This window comes from Astatotilapia calliptera, chromosome 5 (genome assembly GCF_900246225.1).
Source record: "Astatotilapia calliptera chromosome 5, fAstCal1.2, whole genome shotgun sequence".
Classification (NCBI taxonomy): Eukaryota; Metazoa; Chordata; class Actinopteri; order Cichliformes; family Cichlidae; genus Astatotilapia; species Astatotilapia calliptera.
The window spans coordinates 3,331,007-3,350,882 of NC_039306.1; the positions used below are offsets into that span (position 1 = coordinate 3,331,007).

Sequence of the window (19,876 nt, forward strand, 5' to 3'; positions counted from 1 at the left end):
ATTTTGTTCTTGAAGTAAAATGTATAAAGGTAACATTTGATAAAAAAAAAAAGTTGGTCAACTTTGTCATTTGAAGCCTCAGTGGAAGCATTTTTGTAGTTTTCTGCAGGTAGAATAAGAAAAGTTAAGCTGTGTTTAGGTTAGCATAAAGACTGGAAAGAGGTAAACGCTAGAGTGACCAACCGTCCTTTTCTTTGAGATGGATGAAAATGTCCGGGTTTTCCTACAGGCCTACAGAGGACTCATATGTGCAACATCATCCCCGAAATGTGGTGTAAGTGGTCGTTCCCCACGCACAGACGGGACAGAGCGCGGAGCAGCGCGCTGAAAAGATGCCAAAGCGCAAGTGCATCAAGAAATTTCTCTTGTACCATCCCAGTCGGAATAAATGGGAGGCGGAGTGCACTGTGTGCAGAGCTGGCACAGACATTTGTGTGTCTAACAAAGGTGCCAGAGATCTTGTTGCTCACATGGACACAGAAAAACTTAAAAAGGCTGCACGAGGCAAAAATTCATCTTGTAAGTTGACTGAGTTCTTTGTTACACCTGGAAAAACGAGGGTGCTTGTATCTGGAGCAGAAGGTGCACTGACATTTCATACTATGAAGCATCACAATAGCTACACATCCATGGATTGCACTAGTGTGTTGCTAAAAAAAAAAACAACAAAAAAACATTTCCAGACTTTAACACAGCTAAAAAAGTTCAGCAGTGTCGCACCAAGACTGAAGCTATTGTCTCTCTTGAAGCTATGAAATCCAGTACGGTGACATTTCTCAGACTTAAGTAACCATGGAACAGAGAAAATATTCCCAATTTGACTGGACGAATGGTGGCGTGCAAACAAAGTTAACTGAGGTTAGAAACGCCAATTTTTGTAAATTTATTTATTTATTTATTTGCACTTGTTGACTTGTAAAAGCCTTTATGACATTTTTTATTTCACCATTCATTAACCGCACAGAGAAGGCATCTTTTAAATATGTTAAAATTTTCTTTAAACAAACAGTATTATTAAAATTCTTCATAACTGGGCCAAGTGTCCTCTGTTTTGGAAATCAAAATATGGTCACTCTAGCAAATGCAGTTAGCCCACATGTGTCAAAATCAGTGTGACTGACTAACCTACAGCTTTACTGAGTGAGAGGCCGGTGTGCGCCGTGTCACTGTTATGTTGCTGAGGGTTGTGTTTTAACCCAAACCGTGATCTTTAATAAACCTAATCAGTGACTGAAAGAAGCGCAACCAAGTCCCAAATGACTCGGACCGCTCAGGTTCTAACAGACTTTGTAAACTGTCTCTGAAACTGGGTCGTTATTTTGTCACATTTGGTTTAAAAAGACACTAAAGCCAAAAGTCACCTTATGATTAACAGTGAGATGCAGGCAGCATCTGAAAAACCAGAATTATCTCTGAGAACTGACTGAAAAATCTCACTGAGGTGTAAAAACCTAAATTGAACACAGATTTTGAGTGTGCTATAATAAACATGGTTGTGGATGTTTATAAAAATCCTTCCAGACGTTTCAGACTGGCTCAAAAAGGTGCACGAGACCCTCTCTGTGAGGAAACACTAACCAGACAGATGACGCTTCAGTTCATCTCCTGGAGGGTGATGAGATGCAACGTTTAAGCTCTGACTCAGGACAGCAGCTGAAAACCGTAAAATCATAATCTGTTGCACAGAAGAGCAAATACATGAAACTCAAGAGTAAATCATTTAAATTTGGGTCATATTCTAAAGATAAATAAAGATATACTGCATCTTACAGTATTTATAGATTCCTACAGGCCTGTTTCAGTTTGAGATGCGTCATTGGTGTTTGTTTAGTCATCACTTTGTGAAACGTCAAACACTTTGTACTCGTAAATGAACCAAACCTGTCAAACTGTCACTAAAAGTCAGTTCTGACGCTGCTGAGAGCATCAAACTCAGCATTCACCTGAGCTAATGTCTCTTTCTTTTTAATTCTACTAAGTCCTTTTCATGTCCATCTAATTTTTACACTCAGTTTATATTCAGTGTCCGTTGGGCACTTTGCTCTCTCCCTCTCTTCCTTTTGTTTTCTTTGTCATCATATCAAATGCAAATCAAATGTCCTTTAAAACTTGTCAAAGTCAAACAGAAGATAAAAAGGCACGTGTTGAAGAGAGAAAGGAAACCTGAAGTGCTGCATTTATAAAAGCACTAAAGATGTTTCTTAAAATGGAGACAACAAGTTAATAAAAAAGGGAAAATCTGAAAGAGAGCAAAGGAAAACAGAAACATTAAACTCATCAAATAACAAAGTTAAAGACAAGACATTTAATGAGGTGAAAAGATACTTTCACAATAAAAAAAAACAGGAAATGAAGGATAACCAAAACTCTTAAACACGACAGCATGAGCCTCGGTGCATATTTCTTTTATAGTTTTATGTAGCAGACGGTGGACGACAACACTGTTCTGGCTCTGGACTAACTTTTGAACTTCTAACTTAAGAAGCTGTTATCAGAAGAACTGGTTTAATATTTAGTTCTATTCTAGTTCCAGTTCACTCACCTCTGGTTTACTTACTATAACAACTTTCTTTCTGAGAGGACTGAAACCGTTAAGACGTCTTAATGAGAATCGGATTTGGGTGAACTGGCCCTTTAAATGTCACCTCTCTGCCAAAGCTTCGTTCTGAAAGACAAGCAGGGTGAAATTTCCGCAGGATGAACGACATTAAGATTGTTCTGCAGCTTAGCTTGAGTTTCACATAATGGATGCTTGTGTCGGACGAGTCTCCGGGCAGGATTCCTTCCAGTCTGACAGAGAGCTGATGATCCACAGTTTGAAGCTGTGCCACGTCGAGTTGGGGCTGAACGCTGTTGTCTGTTTGAAAACGCGGAGAGAAACTGAGAAAGGTTTTTGTCATCATTTGAAAAAGCCTTGGCACAATGTTTCTCAGCCTAAACACAGTGCAACGTCTGCCTTTTCAGCATGATGAGAGTGTGTTCAGGACTTTGGAAGAAAAAGTAACGGATGAACTGTAAAGTTTCAACAGTGCTCAAAAGGAAACAATTAAGGGATTAAGGGAACAATCAGTCAGAGCAGTTAAGCATCAAGGACATCTCTCTGTCCAGTTAGGAAGCAAAAACTACTCCGACTCCACTTCAGCTGCTTTGGATCAAAGTGACATCAGGAGCCCTGGAGAGGCTGGACTCCTTTAAAGCAGCACAGGTAGTCCAGCTCCTCTAGGACGGCACGACCATTCAGGTGCCGTCAGGGTTTGTCAGTCTCAGAGAGAGACATCCAATTCATTTAGTTCAATTCAATTTTAATCATGTAGCTCCCAATCACAGCAACAGTCAGACAAAGGTGGCTTATCCAGTCATCCAGTCAACCCCCGGAATTTGTGGGGGTTGCGTTCCTAGAGCCCCTACGTTCCTGGATGTGGTGAATGAAAAGGCCATGAATGCCTATTTCTATAGTTTGAACCCTAAATATGCAGGTGGGCAGCATCTTAGAGCTTTAGGAAGAGCAAAAAGCTCAAGAACACTCAGCAACATGCAGCAGGTTGGGGGCAAGGCTCTACAGTGGGGGGGCAGTTGCCCCCTCTTGCTCCCCAGTAGATCTGCCCCAGTGCTGGATGTCCTCTTTCTAGGAAAACTCTCTCTCTCTCTCTCTCACACACACACACACACACACACACACACACACACACACACACACACACACACACACACACACACACACACACACACACACACTCTTTCTGTTTTATTTTTGTCGGGACAAACAGCACATCTGCAGACAGACTGAAGGAGAGAGAGATCAGATTCGTGACTGGCTGATTAAAAATTCATTTCTGCTATTTTGGCTGACAGTCAAAAGTCTGAACAAGGAGAGGAAACAAGAAAAAGGGGGACGAGGCGTGCCTAAAAAGTTTGGGTGTTTGTGATGGATCTGATAGGACACGAGAAAACTTTCAGAAAGTGCAGAAGGCAGTGAGAGTCCTGCAGCCAACGCTGATGATGAAGGCAGAGCATGACTGTGCAAACGGGAACATCAGTTATCAGATATAAAATCCAGTATGGAAATACTGACAGACAGTCACATGGCAGAAACAGTGTACATTTAGCCACGTAGAGTCAAGACGACCTGCTGAAGCTCCAACTGAGCAGCAGGTCTGAGTAGTTCAGAAACTGCTGATTACAGGTAACGGTTAAAAAAAAAAGAGCAAATATCCAGTGAGCAGAAACTGTGTTAATGTTTGATGTCAGAGGTCAGAGTAACTCAGTAACTCAAATAACCGCTCGTTACAACCAAGATATGCAGAAGAGCATCTTGAACTGTAGACAGCAGAAGACCACACCTGTCAAATAACAACAGGAAATTGTGGCAATAATTGCAACAGACTTATTAAAACTGGTGAACAAATGATGAAATATAATTTGCCTGGTGTGTTGAGTCTCAGTTTGGGATGTGCTGCAACAGGAGAGTTACATGAAGGATGCAGCTGACAAATCTGCAGTTACTTTGTGATGCTGTCATTTCAACATGGACCAAAATCTTTGAGAAGTGTTCTTTATATTTAATCTCTGCCATGAAGAATTGAAGCAGTTCTGAAGGAAAAATGGGGTCCAGCCTGTTACTGCCAAGGTGTACCTAATGAAGTGTCTGCTGCGTGTTTACAGTTACATTTGATTTAATTGGAACTTTAATAAGAATCTATATGTACAAAAGTAAAAGCAGCATCTTTTATTGCTTTAGTTTTTTATTTTCTTTGTTAGACAAGCAAACAACAAAAAACCCACAAAGGACACAAACCAACCAAACACCAGTGATCTCAAACACAAGCTGACTTTAAGGCCGACGCCAACAGGAAGCAAACTCAGATCCTGACATGCTCAAACAGATTTATACAAAAGGCAGAGACACAAGACGGCAGAAAGATTTTCACTTAGATTAACTTGTAAAATAAAAAGTCTAATCTGGAGTTGCTGAACTAAAGCAACATTTCATGTTTTTCTCTGGTTTTCTTTGTTTTGTTCGTTTGTTCACTTTTTTCCAGGAATCCAATTCTGGTCTTTATTTGATCCAAAAAATGTTTGTGCTTGAATATTGAGGTGAAATTAAACAGCTAGTTATATAAAACCAGCACGAAACAAAAAGTTAAAGAAAGAAATGTTCACAAAACAAATGTAGAGATTAAAGAGAGCCTCATTTTGAGTGTATGGATTTATCCATGAATCACTCGTTGAGTAAACTGACATGCTGCTCAGTTTTTTTTTTTTTAAACTCAAGCATGTCAATTATATTAAATCAAAGTAAAAATTCAACAGTCTCAAGGTTGAAGAAGTTTGGCTGTACCAAAAATAAACCTGCAAATGCTTTCTGATGTTTGTTGTGGTTTCCATATTCAGCAGTTTATGAAGAATCAGTCAAAGGTTGGAAAATCAAAGAAGTATTTAAAAGTGTCTCTGTTACATTAAAGAAAAAAAAAAAAGAGGTTGTCTAGTCTCCAGTGACTTTGACTTAATTTCAGGCAGCAACAAGCAGCTCATGCAAATAATTCAACAACAATCAGGCGCCATTATTTTAAATATGTGTCCCCTTTTTCTGAACGTCGAGGGATCAAAACCAGTTTTTATATTCTGACAGCCCCACAGTGCATCCACAGTTGGTAGGACAAGGCAGAAAAAGCTTTGCCTGTAACACAGCAGGAAATGAATTGTGCTCATGAGTCATCATCTTACAGAGAAACACAGGAGACACCAACCAGCTTAAAGGGGCAGTTCAAACAAACTCACAGGTTCTTCCTCCGGCCTGCACTGATATCCATCCACCTTTATCAGTTTGGTCTCAGACATGCCTACAGCTGCTTATTACTGCAAAGTAACAGGCTGATAAAACACGAGCATGTCAATGACTGTAACCACAGACCTGATGGATGATCTGCATCACAAAAAGGCTCAAAAAACAGTGTGAACACAGAGAAATGATCCAAATTAGCTGAGCTGTAGACAGACAACGGTCAGCTACAGCTTCCCAAGGTGGACAATTCGAATTTCAAGCCACAATCAAATCTAAACAGACATAAAGGAAAAGTGAACCCACTGTACAGTTCTTATGAAGGATGAAAACAGCCACAGAGGGCAGAACCATTTCTGCAGCAGGCTGCTAACATGTTTATTTCTGCTATGATGCTGTGGACCGAAAGGAAACTGGCCATGTGACTAAAACATGGCTGGTGGATAAAGAGCACCGCAGGCCACAGTAAAATGTGCACATTGTGGATTTGAACCACCCGTTAAATTCAGCATTGTGTGATGAAATCCATCTGAAGGGTTTCCCTCTGAAAGCAGCCGTTCTCACATTTTTTCTAAAGTCCTGTTTTTGACACTGAACTTTTCAGCTGAATGAATCAAAATATACACATGCAGCCGAGTGTTGCTCATATATACAGACGTGACCGTGTATGAAGGAACTCTGAACCATCTACAGCGTTTTCTAATTGGTTCTGCCATTATTTCACAGCCCTGAGGAGTTTTTATGACCTGAGAAGCTCATTTTCATCCGGACACACACACAAACCGTCACCTCGCCGACTGACTGCGTCACCGCTAAACCTACGTAGAAAAATATAAACCGTCCCTTATTTTCTCTTGTGCTGGACCTCCTAAAGGAATGTCAGAAGTTAAGTCTTCTTGGCACTTTTTCAGGAGCGGCCTCGTCGAGTCCGCTGTGCCAGATCAAACCCGGGGGGATAAAAGCTTTGTTGAATCTGCTCCATAAATCTGTCAAACCAGGTCTGTTTTTTTAGAGCTTATTTTAGGAGAGATAAAGAAAAAAACTGGATCTGAAATGAAAATCCAAACAATAAGAAGGGCACTGGTGGTTAAACAAAAAGGCAAATGTGCTCATATTTCACATTTTGGTGCAATCAACAATCAGAACATCAAAATTCAGAAGTTTTAGGATCCCAAACTTCATGTTTTACTTACAAACCATCATCTGTGCTTTCAAAAAATGACTTTGTGGAGAGATGGAACAGTTAGCAAGTAAACGGATATAAGAAAGATGAGATCTTCTCGTCTATTGTCCACTGTCAAACATTTATAAGGAGACATTAATAAATGGTTCCTAACACACTGTAACGTTACAAGTGCCCACGATATGCTCATTTACAGTTTCATCGTTTCATTTTGCAGCAGACTACGTCTACATGTTTAATGTTAAAGAATGCAGGATTTTCCTCACAGGCTTCACTGATACAGAACCTCTGGCCCTGCTGTGATTGGTCACCTGTCTCTGCTGTGATTGGTCACTTGGCTAATCGAGAATAAGGCACTGTCAGAGAACGTCTTTGTAGGGAGTCGTGCTGAGACGATCCAAAATGAAGGAGACTTCATTGTAAAATTTGCAGGGTCAACATTTTTGATAGAAGGGCAGGAGAGTGTATATAATTCTACTTTCTCTCTCTAAATACTTTTTAAACAAGCTCAGCTGAAGTAAAATACGTTTTTGTAATTATTAGAGACGTGACAGGAGCGTGCACCACGAGTACAGCAGCTTTGATTTCAGTCATGAAGCGAGCAGGAGAGATTTTTAGATACAGTCGCCTTCAATCACAGCCGGCTGCTTCTGTTTGTGCTGTGGTTCAACCACACTGCTCTGGGAACGGGCATAGTCGAGGGGGCCGTCCTGACCAATCAGCATGTTTTAGCACAATGCGAACATTTTAACTCGAAAGAAAAAAAAAAATCTGCTTCACTGGAAGAAAAATTAAATGGCCTGAGTGTAATTTTATTTTTATCAAAAAACAAACACAAAAAAAGTAAAATGAGGGATTTTCTGTGTAGAGCACAATCATTTTAGCCCCCGAGCTCCACACACTCCACTTCACTCAGGAAAATCTGTCTACTGCCCCCTGCTGGACTTTAGGGAGTTTCTCTACAACAAGTTTTGCTTCAGTTTAGCGAGAACAGTGAGCGAAGTTCATCTGAGGACGAGTCAAACCAGCGGCCGGGCGGCCACTGTGCCCCGTGCTACACTCAGAGACCCACTCAAACAAAGGAAACGTATAAAAAAATAAAAAGGGCACTTCATTTAGTCTGCATGTCGACAACAATAACTCCTCCTGTGCTGTAATGACAGGATACTGATGACGTACTGTAATACTGGAGTTATGAATGTCGACACAAACTGGAAACACTTGAAAATGTCTTTTAACTCCTAATTTACAGTGTGTTAGAAACATTTACTAAATATTGACATAGTTCTACAGATTTGTAATTTCATGTAGCCAGATTTCTTTTTTCTTTTCTTTTTGATCATCTCAACCTGTCAGATTCATCTTCTGACCCGCAAGCCGACAGACAACCGAAACCCAACCGAACAAACCAATCAGAGAGCAGAATCGTCACCTGTGAACTGTAAACACTCCTCATTAACTGGCCCAAGAGCTGAGATGACGATCGCATAATCTTATAAATATATAAAACTGGAAAAAGTGAAATGATGTGCTCTACAAAGCAAAGAATACGTCTGGTTCACGAACCACACTCTGCACTAACTGATCCCATTTTTCTGTCTTCTTTACTGAAGTAATTCTGCAGGCTGGCTTCATGCTGCAGCTGCAGGAGTGAGAGAAATGTGCTTCAGCCCACAGAAGATCAAAGACAAAAGAAAAGATCTAGTAACAGTTTGGTCGCCAGGCACAAACACAAAGTCCGATATAATGAGTAGGACTTCAATGTAACACCAAGTTATGAAATGTAGAAAACAGAAACGCAGGGACATGTACCAGATTAGAGAGTTTCCTCAAGCAGCTTTGAAAGAAACCTTAGCTTTGGAGTTCAGAGCAAACTGTGTGGAAACACAGAATATGTGCAGCATCTCTCAGATGACCAGTCGAGTGGAAGAGGAGAAAAACTGGTTATCTCCTCTGCTTTTAGCTGTGAATTCAAATTCAGTGATTTGTTGTCTTTTAGAGATCTTTGGAAAAGCAGACGTGCCGACAGAACCCAGTTTTATCCACTGTCCATGTTACATTTTTGTGCATTTTTCAAGAATGAAGATTCATTCTGTTCTATAAAACACCTCGCTGTCTGACGCAGAAACCTAGAAAAGCTCCGCAGCTTCACCAACAATGATGGCAAGAAGTTAAGTAATAGACGAGTACCGAAGTTTAACAGTCAGCAGTTCAAATGATGATGTACCACATGATTACAGACAGGACCTGACGGTCTCCAGGTATGTTCACCTGTTCACCTCCTTAAAGAAACTGTGTGCAAGCTTGAAATAAGCAGAAAGAAACTCGAGTCCAAAACTGCTGCTGATGATACTGAAATGAAAAGAAATGCCACAAACAGAAGGATCATGGATCTCAAGCAGACAAAATAAATGTCAATGATATTCAGCTGAACAGCTTTTCTACAGTTTTTCTTAGACAAAGGTCCAAAAGCTCAGCAGGCAGACGTCAAACCGATAATCCTCACTCCCCAAACGTCACATCACGCAGAAACTCCAGCAGCCTCGGTGACGTTCCTCCAAACTGCTGCGGGAAACGTGAAAGAAATCCTTCAGAACTTCTCAGAAGTTCGGCTGCCTTCGTTTTTTGGCCTCGATGGCGTCGAGGATGGGCTGCCTCTTGGACTGGTAGCGCTGGCGGATCTCCTCGATCTCCTGCTCCATCTGAGGGTCCAGAGAGGCGAGCTTCAGCCGCAGATCCTCCACCGACCACGTGCTTACCTAGAGGAGAACACATTGAACTATGTTAAGGCTGCTGTGCTTATTCATCAGCATTGAGGACCTCGGGTGTGTGAGACGGAAAGTCAGGGCACCTCATTAAGAGCAAACATTTATTTTCCCTGAGTTTGACGAGCGTTGACTTTCAGGCTCCTCTCATGTGGAACCAGCTCACAGTTTGGCTTCAGACTCCCTCCCTGCTCTCACCTCTCTGCTTTAAATTATAGTTACGAGAAACACAAAGTTTTCTGAACACTGAACGTTTGTCATGAGTGAACTCTCACGGTCAGCTTTTGATACACACAACGCGTCACAACGACATTCGAAGCAGGATTTGATGACTTTAGGGTCAAAGATCAATGCGGACGCAGTCCATTAGTGGACGCTGACAAAAACCTTTACCGCGCCCTCAAAGTACGTCACACATGACAGCAATAACCAAAGTGTCTGATGAAAGTATCTATTTTAGCAGCTTTCAAAGGATGAATCTATTGACTTGTATTCAATCCCTCCTCTCTCGGTTGCCGGCCTCAGACAGGGACCTGGTGCTTGCTTTAGCTTTTCCCCAGGGGATTCCCCCTCTCAGCTTTTACCAGCAGCACAACGCTCTCAGGCTATTTATTACCCAGAATCAATAGAGCTAAAATAACGCCGCCGTTTGAGTCCACTAGACAGATAACCGTGAACAAGGGAAGGTCCTACAACTGGACTCCAAAAAAGCGGCCAAAAGGGCCAAAAGCTCACATCAACTTTTGCTGCTGATATGTCCAGTTCATTCAATATATTTACAGTAATCAATCATGAGTATTGCTTACAGGAATCATCCAACTAAAGCATTTAAAAATGGGACAAGACCTTCTTTGATTTATGGACTCATCAATGAAGAAGTAAAATTAACCTAACAGACCAACAAATATATTTTTTTTGTCAGAAGCATTTTAACTTTTGGAGAAGACAGCTTAATTATTAAACTAGCCAATAAATTCTTAATCAGTTATTAAACTAGCCAATAAAAAAATACTCACTTATTGAATAAATGATGAAGTGCATCAAAGCAGCAACGGGAGGTTTTAACTGGAATATTAAGATGTGACCTTCGGAGCTTTATCAGTACTTTTGCTGATCAGCAGGTTCAAACCCAAAGTGAAAGTGTGCTTCACCTAAACACAGACGCACATCACACCTGTGCACCTGCTGCTGTTATTAACAGAAGGATCGCTCGGCTCCTCCCATCACAATCCTCAACACTGAAACCTGCTTCGACTCCAGCGGTCGGTGCGCTCGACTTCACAGCCGACTGAATTCATTCAAACTTCAACACAAACTAAAACTTTGACGACTTCTTCAGTTAAACCAATAAAATCACCTGATGCACTTTGACACATTTGACACAGCACACTCTTGACTTTGTTGTAACTTTCGATGCCGGGTTTAGGGAGGAGTCCCTCTTTAAGGATGCGGTCATTAAAATGAAAATATGAATTATCCATAATGTTGTTATGAGCGCATTCTTTTCAGCTGCAGCTGTGATGCATTATTTTGTTGAGCAAACAACTACAAAAACACACACTTTGGTTATGAAATATTTAGCACCTGAGCTAACTGCTTACAAACCGTCTGCTCTCTCAGCTTTTCCACAGCACGCTGCATAATTTGACCAAAAACACAGAGCCGCCCTCTAAAGGGAACGACATCAAAGCACTCGGTGGCTGTACAAGAAGAATGGGGGTGGGCTTTCCCTCTCCACCTATCCTTATCAAACCGAAGGGTATTTAAGGCTGCTGTGTGGATCTGTAGTTTTCATATTTTGCTGTAGTGGTCAACCCACAGCTGAATTCTCCCTTTTCAGCTCATCTCAGCACTTTTCTGCCATTTTAATTCCCTTTCATGCAGAAACAGTTCTGTGAGATCTCAGCAGCCAAACACGAGTTTGCAAAAACAGTGGAGCATTCAGCAGCTGAAGAGCTAAAGGATTTCACTGTATTGTTGGCTGCAGATACAAAGCTGCTCATCTGTTCTGACATTGTTGCAGCTCGTCCTGCCAGCTCAGAGCTTTCTATGAGTACACAACTTCTTAAGTGTGCGCAGACTACAAACGGGGCTTTGCTTGTAGAAATGGATGTACCGTCACAAGAACTAAAGATTCCATTTCAAACAAACTTCAGTGCAGCTTTAAGAGCAATCAGGCTCACCAACAGCACTATTCTCTCATCTGTTTCAAACTGCTCTAAGTAGGACAGCGTTATAGAGTCAGTCTGCTCAGGAGCAACCAGAAAGAGCACACTGCCCCATCAAGTGTTTCCTCACTTCTTCACTCCGGGACAGATTTTGTTCGATTCACATCTAAATATGAAATAAACAATATGAAAAAGCAGAACAGCTGATTACTGGTAATAATGTAACTCAGTGTTGCAGTTCACCACAGAACTAATGTAACAGTGTTACCAGATTACTTATTCTCAGTAAAGCATTATTTGCATGATTTTTTAAGTAAGGATTAATATGCGTTACATTACTTCTCTTGAGTAATGACTGAAACTATAGAAATGATCAGCTGTGTCAAAAACCTGCGGCAAATCCAGAAGACGAGCAGCACATCAGGATGCTTTTCACTCCCTTTCTTTAAAGCTGTATTTACACTTTAACAGCAGCATTTCATCTGCTAGATTCTCTAAATGGGGCTAATTATCACAATCATTAATTAAAGATTGCAAAACAACCCAAAACAAAACAGAACTTCGATATATCTCCGTGGGAACCTGATATGGGATCTCACTGTTGGTCAGAGTAAAATTCAAAGCAAAAGTTGTTCTGCTAGTTCATCAGGCCCTGCAGAAGCACCAGGCTCCAACTGCTCTGGCACAGCGGTCCCCAACCCCCGGGCCACGGACCGATACCAGTCCGTGAGTCGTTTGGTACCGGGCCGCGAGAGTTGAGGCTCGGGTGTGAAATTTATGGTTTTCAGGGTTTTTATCGTTAACTCTGTTTCCCTGGGTCTTTTTCCGTGTTGCAGTTGTGTCTTATTTTGAAAGAAATATTGATGTGTTACCATAGCGACCAGAGAGCATTAAGGGGCAGAGAGGGGGATGTTACTCTCAGTGTTGTTGGCGCAATTTCAGGAGGACGCTGCTAATAAAGTTACACAATTACACATGTTTCTGAATTTATGTTTATTTTTATATTTACAAAATGCCAAATACCAGTTTTTGTCTTGGTCGTATCATTTTATTTTGTTCTATTTATCCACGACACCTTAAAGGCCGGTCCATGAAAATATTGTCTGACATTAAACCGGTCCGTGGGGACCGCTGCTCTAGGGTTCTCTGAGCCTCGATCACACAGAGGTCAAAAGTTGAGCCATAGACTCACAGTAGCTGAAGAGAGCCTTCTGTTCAATAGCTGCTTTCATTCCAGACATAAAGACTCAAACAGGAACTTCTGGAAACAAATCCATGTTCATTAAAGCAGTGGAGAACGTCTGATTTTCAGTTAAAGTACACAAATCTTTAACAATGAGCGCCTGCTGGCTCTGGCTGTACTCAGACATTCAGACGTGTTCCCACCAAGTCTGACTCCCTCTCGAACGCATGACGGCTCCCTGGAAGAGGTTTTGAACCCTTTATGCAAAGTTTCCATTCATCCACAAGCAAAAGCTAGGGTACTCCTAGTGCTGGTGTAAGACACGGATAAATGGGAGGGTGGTGTCAAGAATGACTAAATTAAATGGGTTAACAATAACTGTTCCCAGTGCTGATCACCAGCAGGGTGTTTGAGGAAACTGCTACTGGCTGAAGGTGGAGGAGGCGGGGGAAGGCACAAAGGAGGGACAACCTACTGAAGGAGATACAGAAGCCTGGTGTGACAGAGGATGAGGATGCTAGGGAAAGGTAATAAAGAAAAGTTGAAAGATAATGTCTGCTGAGATTATAAGATGAGTCACTAAAGCAGGGTGGGGGAACTCCAGGCCTCAAGGGCCAGAGTCCTGAAGGTTTTAGGTATCACCCTGGGTCAGCACACACGAATCACATGAGTAGTTCATTACCAGGCCTCCGGAGAACTTCAGGACATGTTGACGAGGTCCTTTAGCCATTTAAACCAGCAGACACCTCAAAAACCTGCAGGACACCGGCCCCTGAGGCCTGGAGTTCCCCCACCACTGCACTGAAGCCGCCATCAGGAAAGCAAACAAACTCCAGTGGTCTGTGTGTGTGTGTGTGTGTGTGTGTGTGTGTGTGTGTGTGTGTGTGTGTGTGTGTGTGTGTGTGTGTGTGTGTGTTGGCATGTCTCTTTAAGTTGTTTAACAGTTACGTTTTGACAGATCATGTGACAGATGAGGGCTCACTAGACAGTGACTGGTTTCAACCTGCATCCGCTGACCGTCTGCCAGCCAAGAACATGGACTCCTTTACATCTGAAGAGGAGAGAGAGAGAGATAGAGCGAGAGAGATAGAGAGATAGAGAGAATGGAAAAAAGCAGCAGGAGGGATGAAAAAAAGAAACCAATAAGTGAAGAACAAAAATAGACGGGAATGAAAACAGAGAAAAAGAGAAAGCGCTGGGTGGTGCGCGGGGAAGGTTGTTCTACGTCTTCTCATGAATAATGCAGGTTAGTGCTTTCCTCCATATGTTCTTATGCTGCATTGTCACACTACTAAGGAGGCTGGAGCTAAAACCACAGCTAAAATGGTAAATATTAATGCAGGACAGCTATATATAGACCTTAAAATCCTATACAAGATGATGACACACCTTAAAATAAAGGTGATTTATGCAAACACCTCTGCCATGTACAATGGGGACACTATTAGCAAGGGTCTACAGAGACGAGAGTGAAAGAGCAACCCTGCGCGGGAAGAAATAAACCTTGAAAAGATTTTAAAAAGCACATGTATAAATCACAAACTGCTGGAGTTTTCAACGAGCCTACATGACTGTCCCGGGTAAGAGCATTAAAAAAACATCTGATAGCAAAATACAAAAATAGAAGAGCCGACATATCTAAAATTAAACACAGTCAGCATGCGGCTGTCAACAAGCTGTCTCAGTGTATTAGAGATCCAAAAAGAAATTAGCTTTTTATCCTCACATTTGAAAGTCTAATGGAACAATAAATCCCCCCGAGTGGGATTGGAGTCTTCGAGTAAAGCCGACTTGATTTTCCCCTAAACGCTGCAGAAACAGCTTTACTTCTGCTGCCATCAGGTCGTCTCTGTACACACAGAGGCTCAGTGCTAATTGGCAGTATGTTCATGCACCGCAGACACAGAAATACTCAGATCCTCTGTGCTACAAAACACAAGGCAAGTTCAACCTGTGAAAATGTCAGTATTAGTAAAACCTGCGTTTATCCTCGGTGCTGTTGTAGTTATACTGAAACTAAACTGAAAAGTCTTGAAAAGATAATTTAGCTGACTAAAATACAAAGATTACACTTTGAATAAACAGTATTGTGTAATAACAAAACTAACTGAAAGAAAACAAACAAATCAATCTGCTCCTCTATTAAAGTCCTGCGTTGCCACTGCTTGCATCCACACTCTGATTCATTTGGTCGCCACCTGCTGCTCGTGGTCATAATGAGGGCAGCACCTCATTACCAACCCCGAGTGAGCTCTCCACCTTTAAACTGGCTGATGATAACAAACACATTTAAAACAATGCAAACCACAAAGAGCAAACCTAACTGGAACTTCCATATGTCCAGTTATGAGCCAGCTGCTCTACACTTCCTGTAAATGTGCAGGTCCTGTTCCTCAGTGTTTTGGGGAGCATTTCAGCTCAACGCAGTCTCTGATCAAACAGTGTAGACAGGAAGCATCTGTCATGTACTTCCTCTTGTCTATAAATGCATGCTGCTTATATTCCTGCGTGTTCGAGTGCAGATGTAAATGTTTAAGTCAACTCGTCTCCCTCGAACACACAATCCAAAACTTTTTCAAGTCACTGAGAGACGATCTTCTAACTGAACGTGTGCCTGACAAGCATCAAACCTGACAGCATGTAGGCGTCACAGCCACGAGCGATACACCTCTGTGATGATCCTCTGTGTGTGTGTGTGTGTGTGTGTGTGTGTGAGTGTGAGTGACTGTGTGTTTCTTCCCTCCTTCCTACATCGAACAGTTACAATATTAAAGATCCAGGAGAACAAGAGGGAAAATCAGGGTCAACCAGCGGGGAGCCGTCACTGTCTGTTAGTGTACCGACTTCAAACGCACAGTTGCACACATATAAGTGCATTCAACACACACACACACACACACACACACACACACACACACACACACACACACACACACACACACACACACACACACTTGAAAATTATGAAGTCATACATGCGCACATTCAGCAGAACACACGTCTTTGTTCTTTTATGGCTCAAACAGCCGCTGTGAAATTCAGTGTTGTACATAATTCAAGCAAAGCTTCACCACTGATAATAAATTCTGCAAAATACAATTTTGCTTTATTGTTTTGTTTGTTTCTTTTTAATAATTTCAGCTTTTAGGATTCGGTGCCTACCTGTAGTTTTATTTATCGTTTTGCTTTCTGCTGATGCGTCGTCTGAACAGCTAAAGGTGAAACGGCAGCTGGGTGATCAGGTAAGAGAAACCACCTCGCAGTTAAAGGTCACATATTCAATATTTAATTCCAGCAGCAGGAGCAGCCACGCGTCCAGCATAAATGTCTCTGAGCGAGACAAACAACCTCTGCTTTTTCGTTAACATGATTTCATCTGAGGCATCAGGCTCTGAAAAGTGAAGCAACTCAGAAGCTACAATAAACTAAATTTTAACCATTTTTAGAGCTTTGAATTTAAATTCTTTAACCTAAGACCCGAACTCTTCCATGGCATTTTTAATTTCTCTTTGCTATTTGGGCTCATTGGCACTTGATGAATGTAAAAACAAAGAATTACCTGATTTTTGTTTCTGAGAAAAATGAGATCCACATATGAGGATATTCGTTTTAAATTTCGATAGAACAGTGGCAGTATAACGTCCTCGTAAGTGGATATCAGGCCCTTGGAGAGCAAAATTGAGTATTTTGGTCTAGACATCACTCATTGTTTATTAGACATCTCCACAGGTTGATCTGAAGACATCAGACATATTCTGAGAGGTTCTAAGGAGCATTCAGCCCGATCCATATTGTGATTAACCTCCGCCCTCCTGCCCTTTCTCTATGGTTTAATCTGAGTTCTGATTAGCTGCAGAGGCTCACCTGCATGCATATAAAGCCAAAGGAGAAGGTGCAGTTGGGTTAGCTCCATCTCCTCCATCCACTTTGGTAGTTTCTTATTTATAATAAGTTTATGAGCTACTGGCAGTTTTCAATCCTCACTAGTTTAGTTTAGTAACTTTATTTTAGGAGAGAAGCCTGAATCACACGGCTCATTGTGCAGCTGGTTCACCGTCTTCATCTCCATTACTCGTGTTGCTTTTTAGAGCAACCTGACTGCAGACGGCAGCAGCGCACTTAAATACACACACAGTATTTGTACAGGTAATATTTACCCTCGCCCATCAGATTTATGGTTTGAGTGTTTTCTTATTTTCAAACCTGTGTGACTTTTCCTTGTATTTAATCAGTATTTCACTTAGATACCAGGAACATTTCCAAAATGAAGACCTCTACTTTTTATTGAAAACGAAGCAGCTGGTGGGGATCATACCCCTGTGCCGTGTTCATGGTGCCATTTTAAATATAGTTCCTGTCACCTCAGTGCTTGTACTGATGTGAATTCAGTAACATCTACAGGTGTTCAGTGGACCAGGTAACGGCTTCACGGTAAAGTGTAACAGTGTGCGCCACGTTTCCAGCTCACCACTTCAAGATCTCCTTCTCCGGGCAGTTTGCGGTTATCAGCGTTGTTTTGTCCTTTTCCTCCTCCGTCATTATGAATGTTCGCCTCCTTCTCCTTCTGCTCAAAGTACTCCAGGAAGGACGGCTTGGCTGGCTTGGCAGGCTGCATGGTCTCATCTCGCCCTGTAAAACAAACAGCAAGTCCAACATTTACTTTACTGCAGATGAGTCTTAGACTGTGAGAGCGACACGCACAGACTCCATAATGGACTGAAATCTCGAGGTAGCTTCAGAGACACCGCACTGAAACACAGCAGCAGGACTGCTGAGACCTTTGCTGCTGTTCTTGCAGCGGATGACGGGTTTGCTGGAATCGAGTGTTGTTGAATTAAATATTTCTTGGAAAAGGTAAAGTGGGGCTCTGGGAGTTCAAACATGGGGGATGCTGTGGTTTTACAGCATTGTTTTAGTGAACTGCAGCAACACTGGCAGCTGTTAAGATATTTCTGTGACTGTAATTTACATGTACTCCCCTTTACAGACTGCATCCATTCATTTTTCCTCCTTATTTAGAAGCTTTGTAGAAGGAGAAGATCCTCCTACAGTCAGTCACATCAGAAATGGAGACGTGCGAGCATTACTGCGTGCTGACAAAGTGCATAATAATTCAAACTAAGGCAGAGCATTTAGATGCACTAAACTGCTTTCTTTTTGCACTTAGTTTAAAACAATCATTCACTTTACCACAAACTCGTTTTCCTTGTAACTCAGTTTTTCTGGTGATTTAAGTAAAACATTTATAAATGCAAATCAGGATCTGTTCCCGGCAAAAAAGGATTAAAACGGTGCAAACACAAATGTCAGCAAGCATCTGCCCTGCTCAAAGATCCCTGAGTGGATCCATCACCCACAGTCACAGGTTACTGCACTCTAGCCTCAGCATGAACGTGGAGGCATAAAGAGGATTTTCCTTCAGGGATCAATGAAGTGTTCCATTATTAAGGCAGCAATAAGCAGGGAACAAGATTATCATAATATATATGCATTAAAGTGATACCAGTAAGTGACTTGCTCAGGTACTGATGGCTTTACGGCTTTTAAAACTCTGTCAGTGGAAAAAAGATGGCAGAGGCTTTAATGTAACACTATTGAACCAGATAGAGAGAGGAGAGCACCTCCAGATTTTAATGCATGTTACAGGAAGTGCACGGCATGTGATGGAGCCCATTAAAAAAAGCCAATCACTTAGATGAAATATTTTAAGACTTGCTAACGAGTGCTAAATTAATAATAAGCAAATATTAGGGTTTGGAAACTGGATGTTAGGAAAAGGCAAACAAACAACACCCAAGGTTGTGTGTCTTTGTTTTGGAGCGAAGTTTAGGGGTATTTTAGATTTTAGATTTGCCTCAAGTGTTGATTAGCATCTTGTTTCTTTCGAAGCATGAACTGTCTCACTGACATGTCAACAACAACAACAACAACAACAATGACAAAAACCCCAAAAACAAACAAAAAACAATAGCAGCTGTCTATTGTTGACAATATATATAAATAAGTATAAAACCCAGACGAACAGTAAACAGAACAACAGCAGGCTTTTTCCATCAGGCCATCAGACTGCTGAACACGTCATAGACACCTCAGCTTCACTACTGGAACTTCAACATTATGCACTCCATACTGTATATAAATGCCACTTGTTTTGCACATATTCAACTCTGTATATTTTATATATTTTATTATTATTATTATTATTATTATTTTCTTTTTTACTATTTAATTTGTAAAAATGTGTATACACACACACACACACACACACACACACACACACACACACACGTAGGAAAATATTTAGTATACACATCCAGAAATGCATACACTATTATATATTGTACATATATTTATTAGTTTCAGGTTGGCCATTCTTGTATTTTGCTCGTTTGTGTTGTTGTGTTTGCACATCTCTGTTGCTTGTGGGGCTCGCACACAAGAATTTCACTCGCATGTGCTGTGCCAGTGTGCCTGCACATGTGATGTGACAATAAAAGTGATTTGATTTGATTTGATTTAAGAAACACTTGAGGTGATAGCAGGAAACACGTCATGCTTCGATGCCTTTTTCTTTTGTTTTTGGTGCTCATTACAGATTTTCTCCAAAATACATTTACATTTTAGATTACTTCAGTGTAGACTTTTTAAATAGACCTCATCATTTCCAAATTATTTCCATTGCTGTAATGAAAACAATGTTAGCTTGTACTTTTAACGAACCTAACAAAACCTGCCCCGAGACAAGGATGTAGATAACGAGTAATATGGCTCAATTTTGTTATAATTACATTGACCAGT

General features: G+C 41.3%; 1 protein-coding gene across 2 annotated transcripts in view; it reads right to left on the reverse strand.

The window, feature by feature from the left end:
* Positions 1 to 7,762: 7,762 nt before the first annotated feature.
* The window catches only part of LOC113021863 (serine/threonine-protein kinase 4-like), a 42,075-nt gene continuing 29,961 nt past the window's right edge, over positions 7,763 to 19,876 (reverse strand). The window contains exons 10-11 of one of the 2 annotated variants that reach the window (XM_026166673.1): positions 17,547 to 17,707; positions 7,763 to 9,721 (exon numbers count right to left, since the gene is read on the reverse strand). In XM_026166673.1, coding sequence (XP_026022458.1) covers positions 9,563 to 9,721; positions 17,547 to 17,707 — 320 coding nt within the window. In that variant the 3' untranslated portion in view covers positions 7,763 to 9,562. Of the gene's footprint in view, positions 9,722 to 14,078; positions 14,130 to 17,546; positions 17,708 to 19,876 lie in introns of those variants that run through there. The other variant, XM_026166674.1, reaches the window with a different exon arrangement.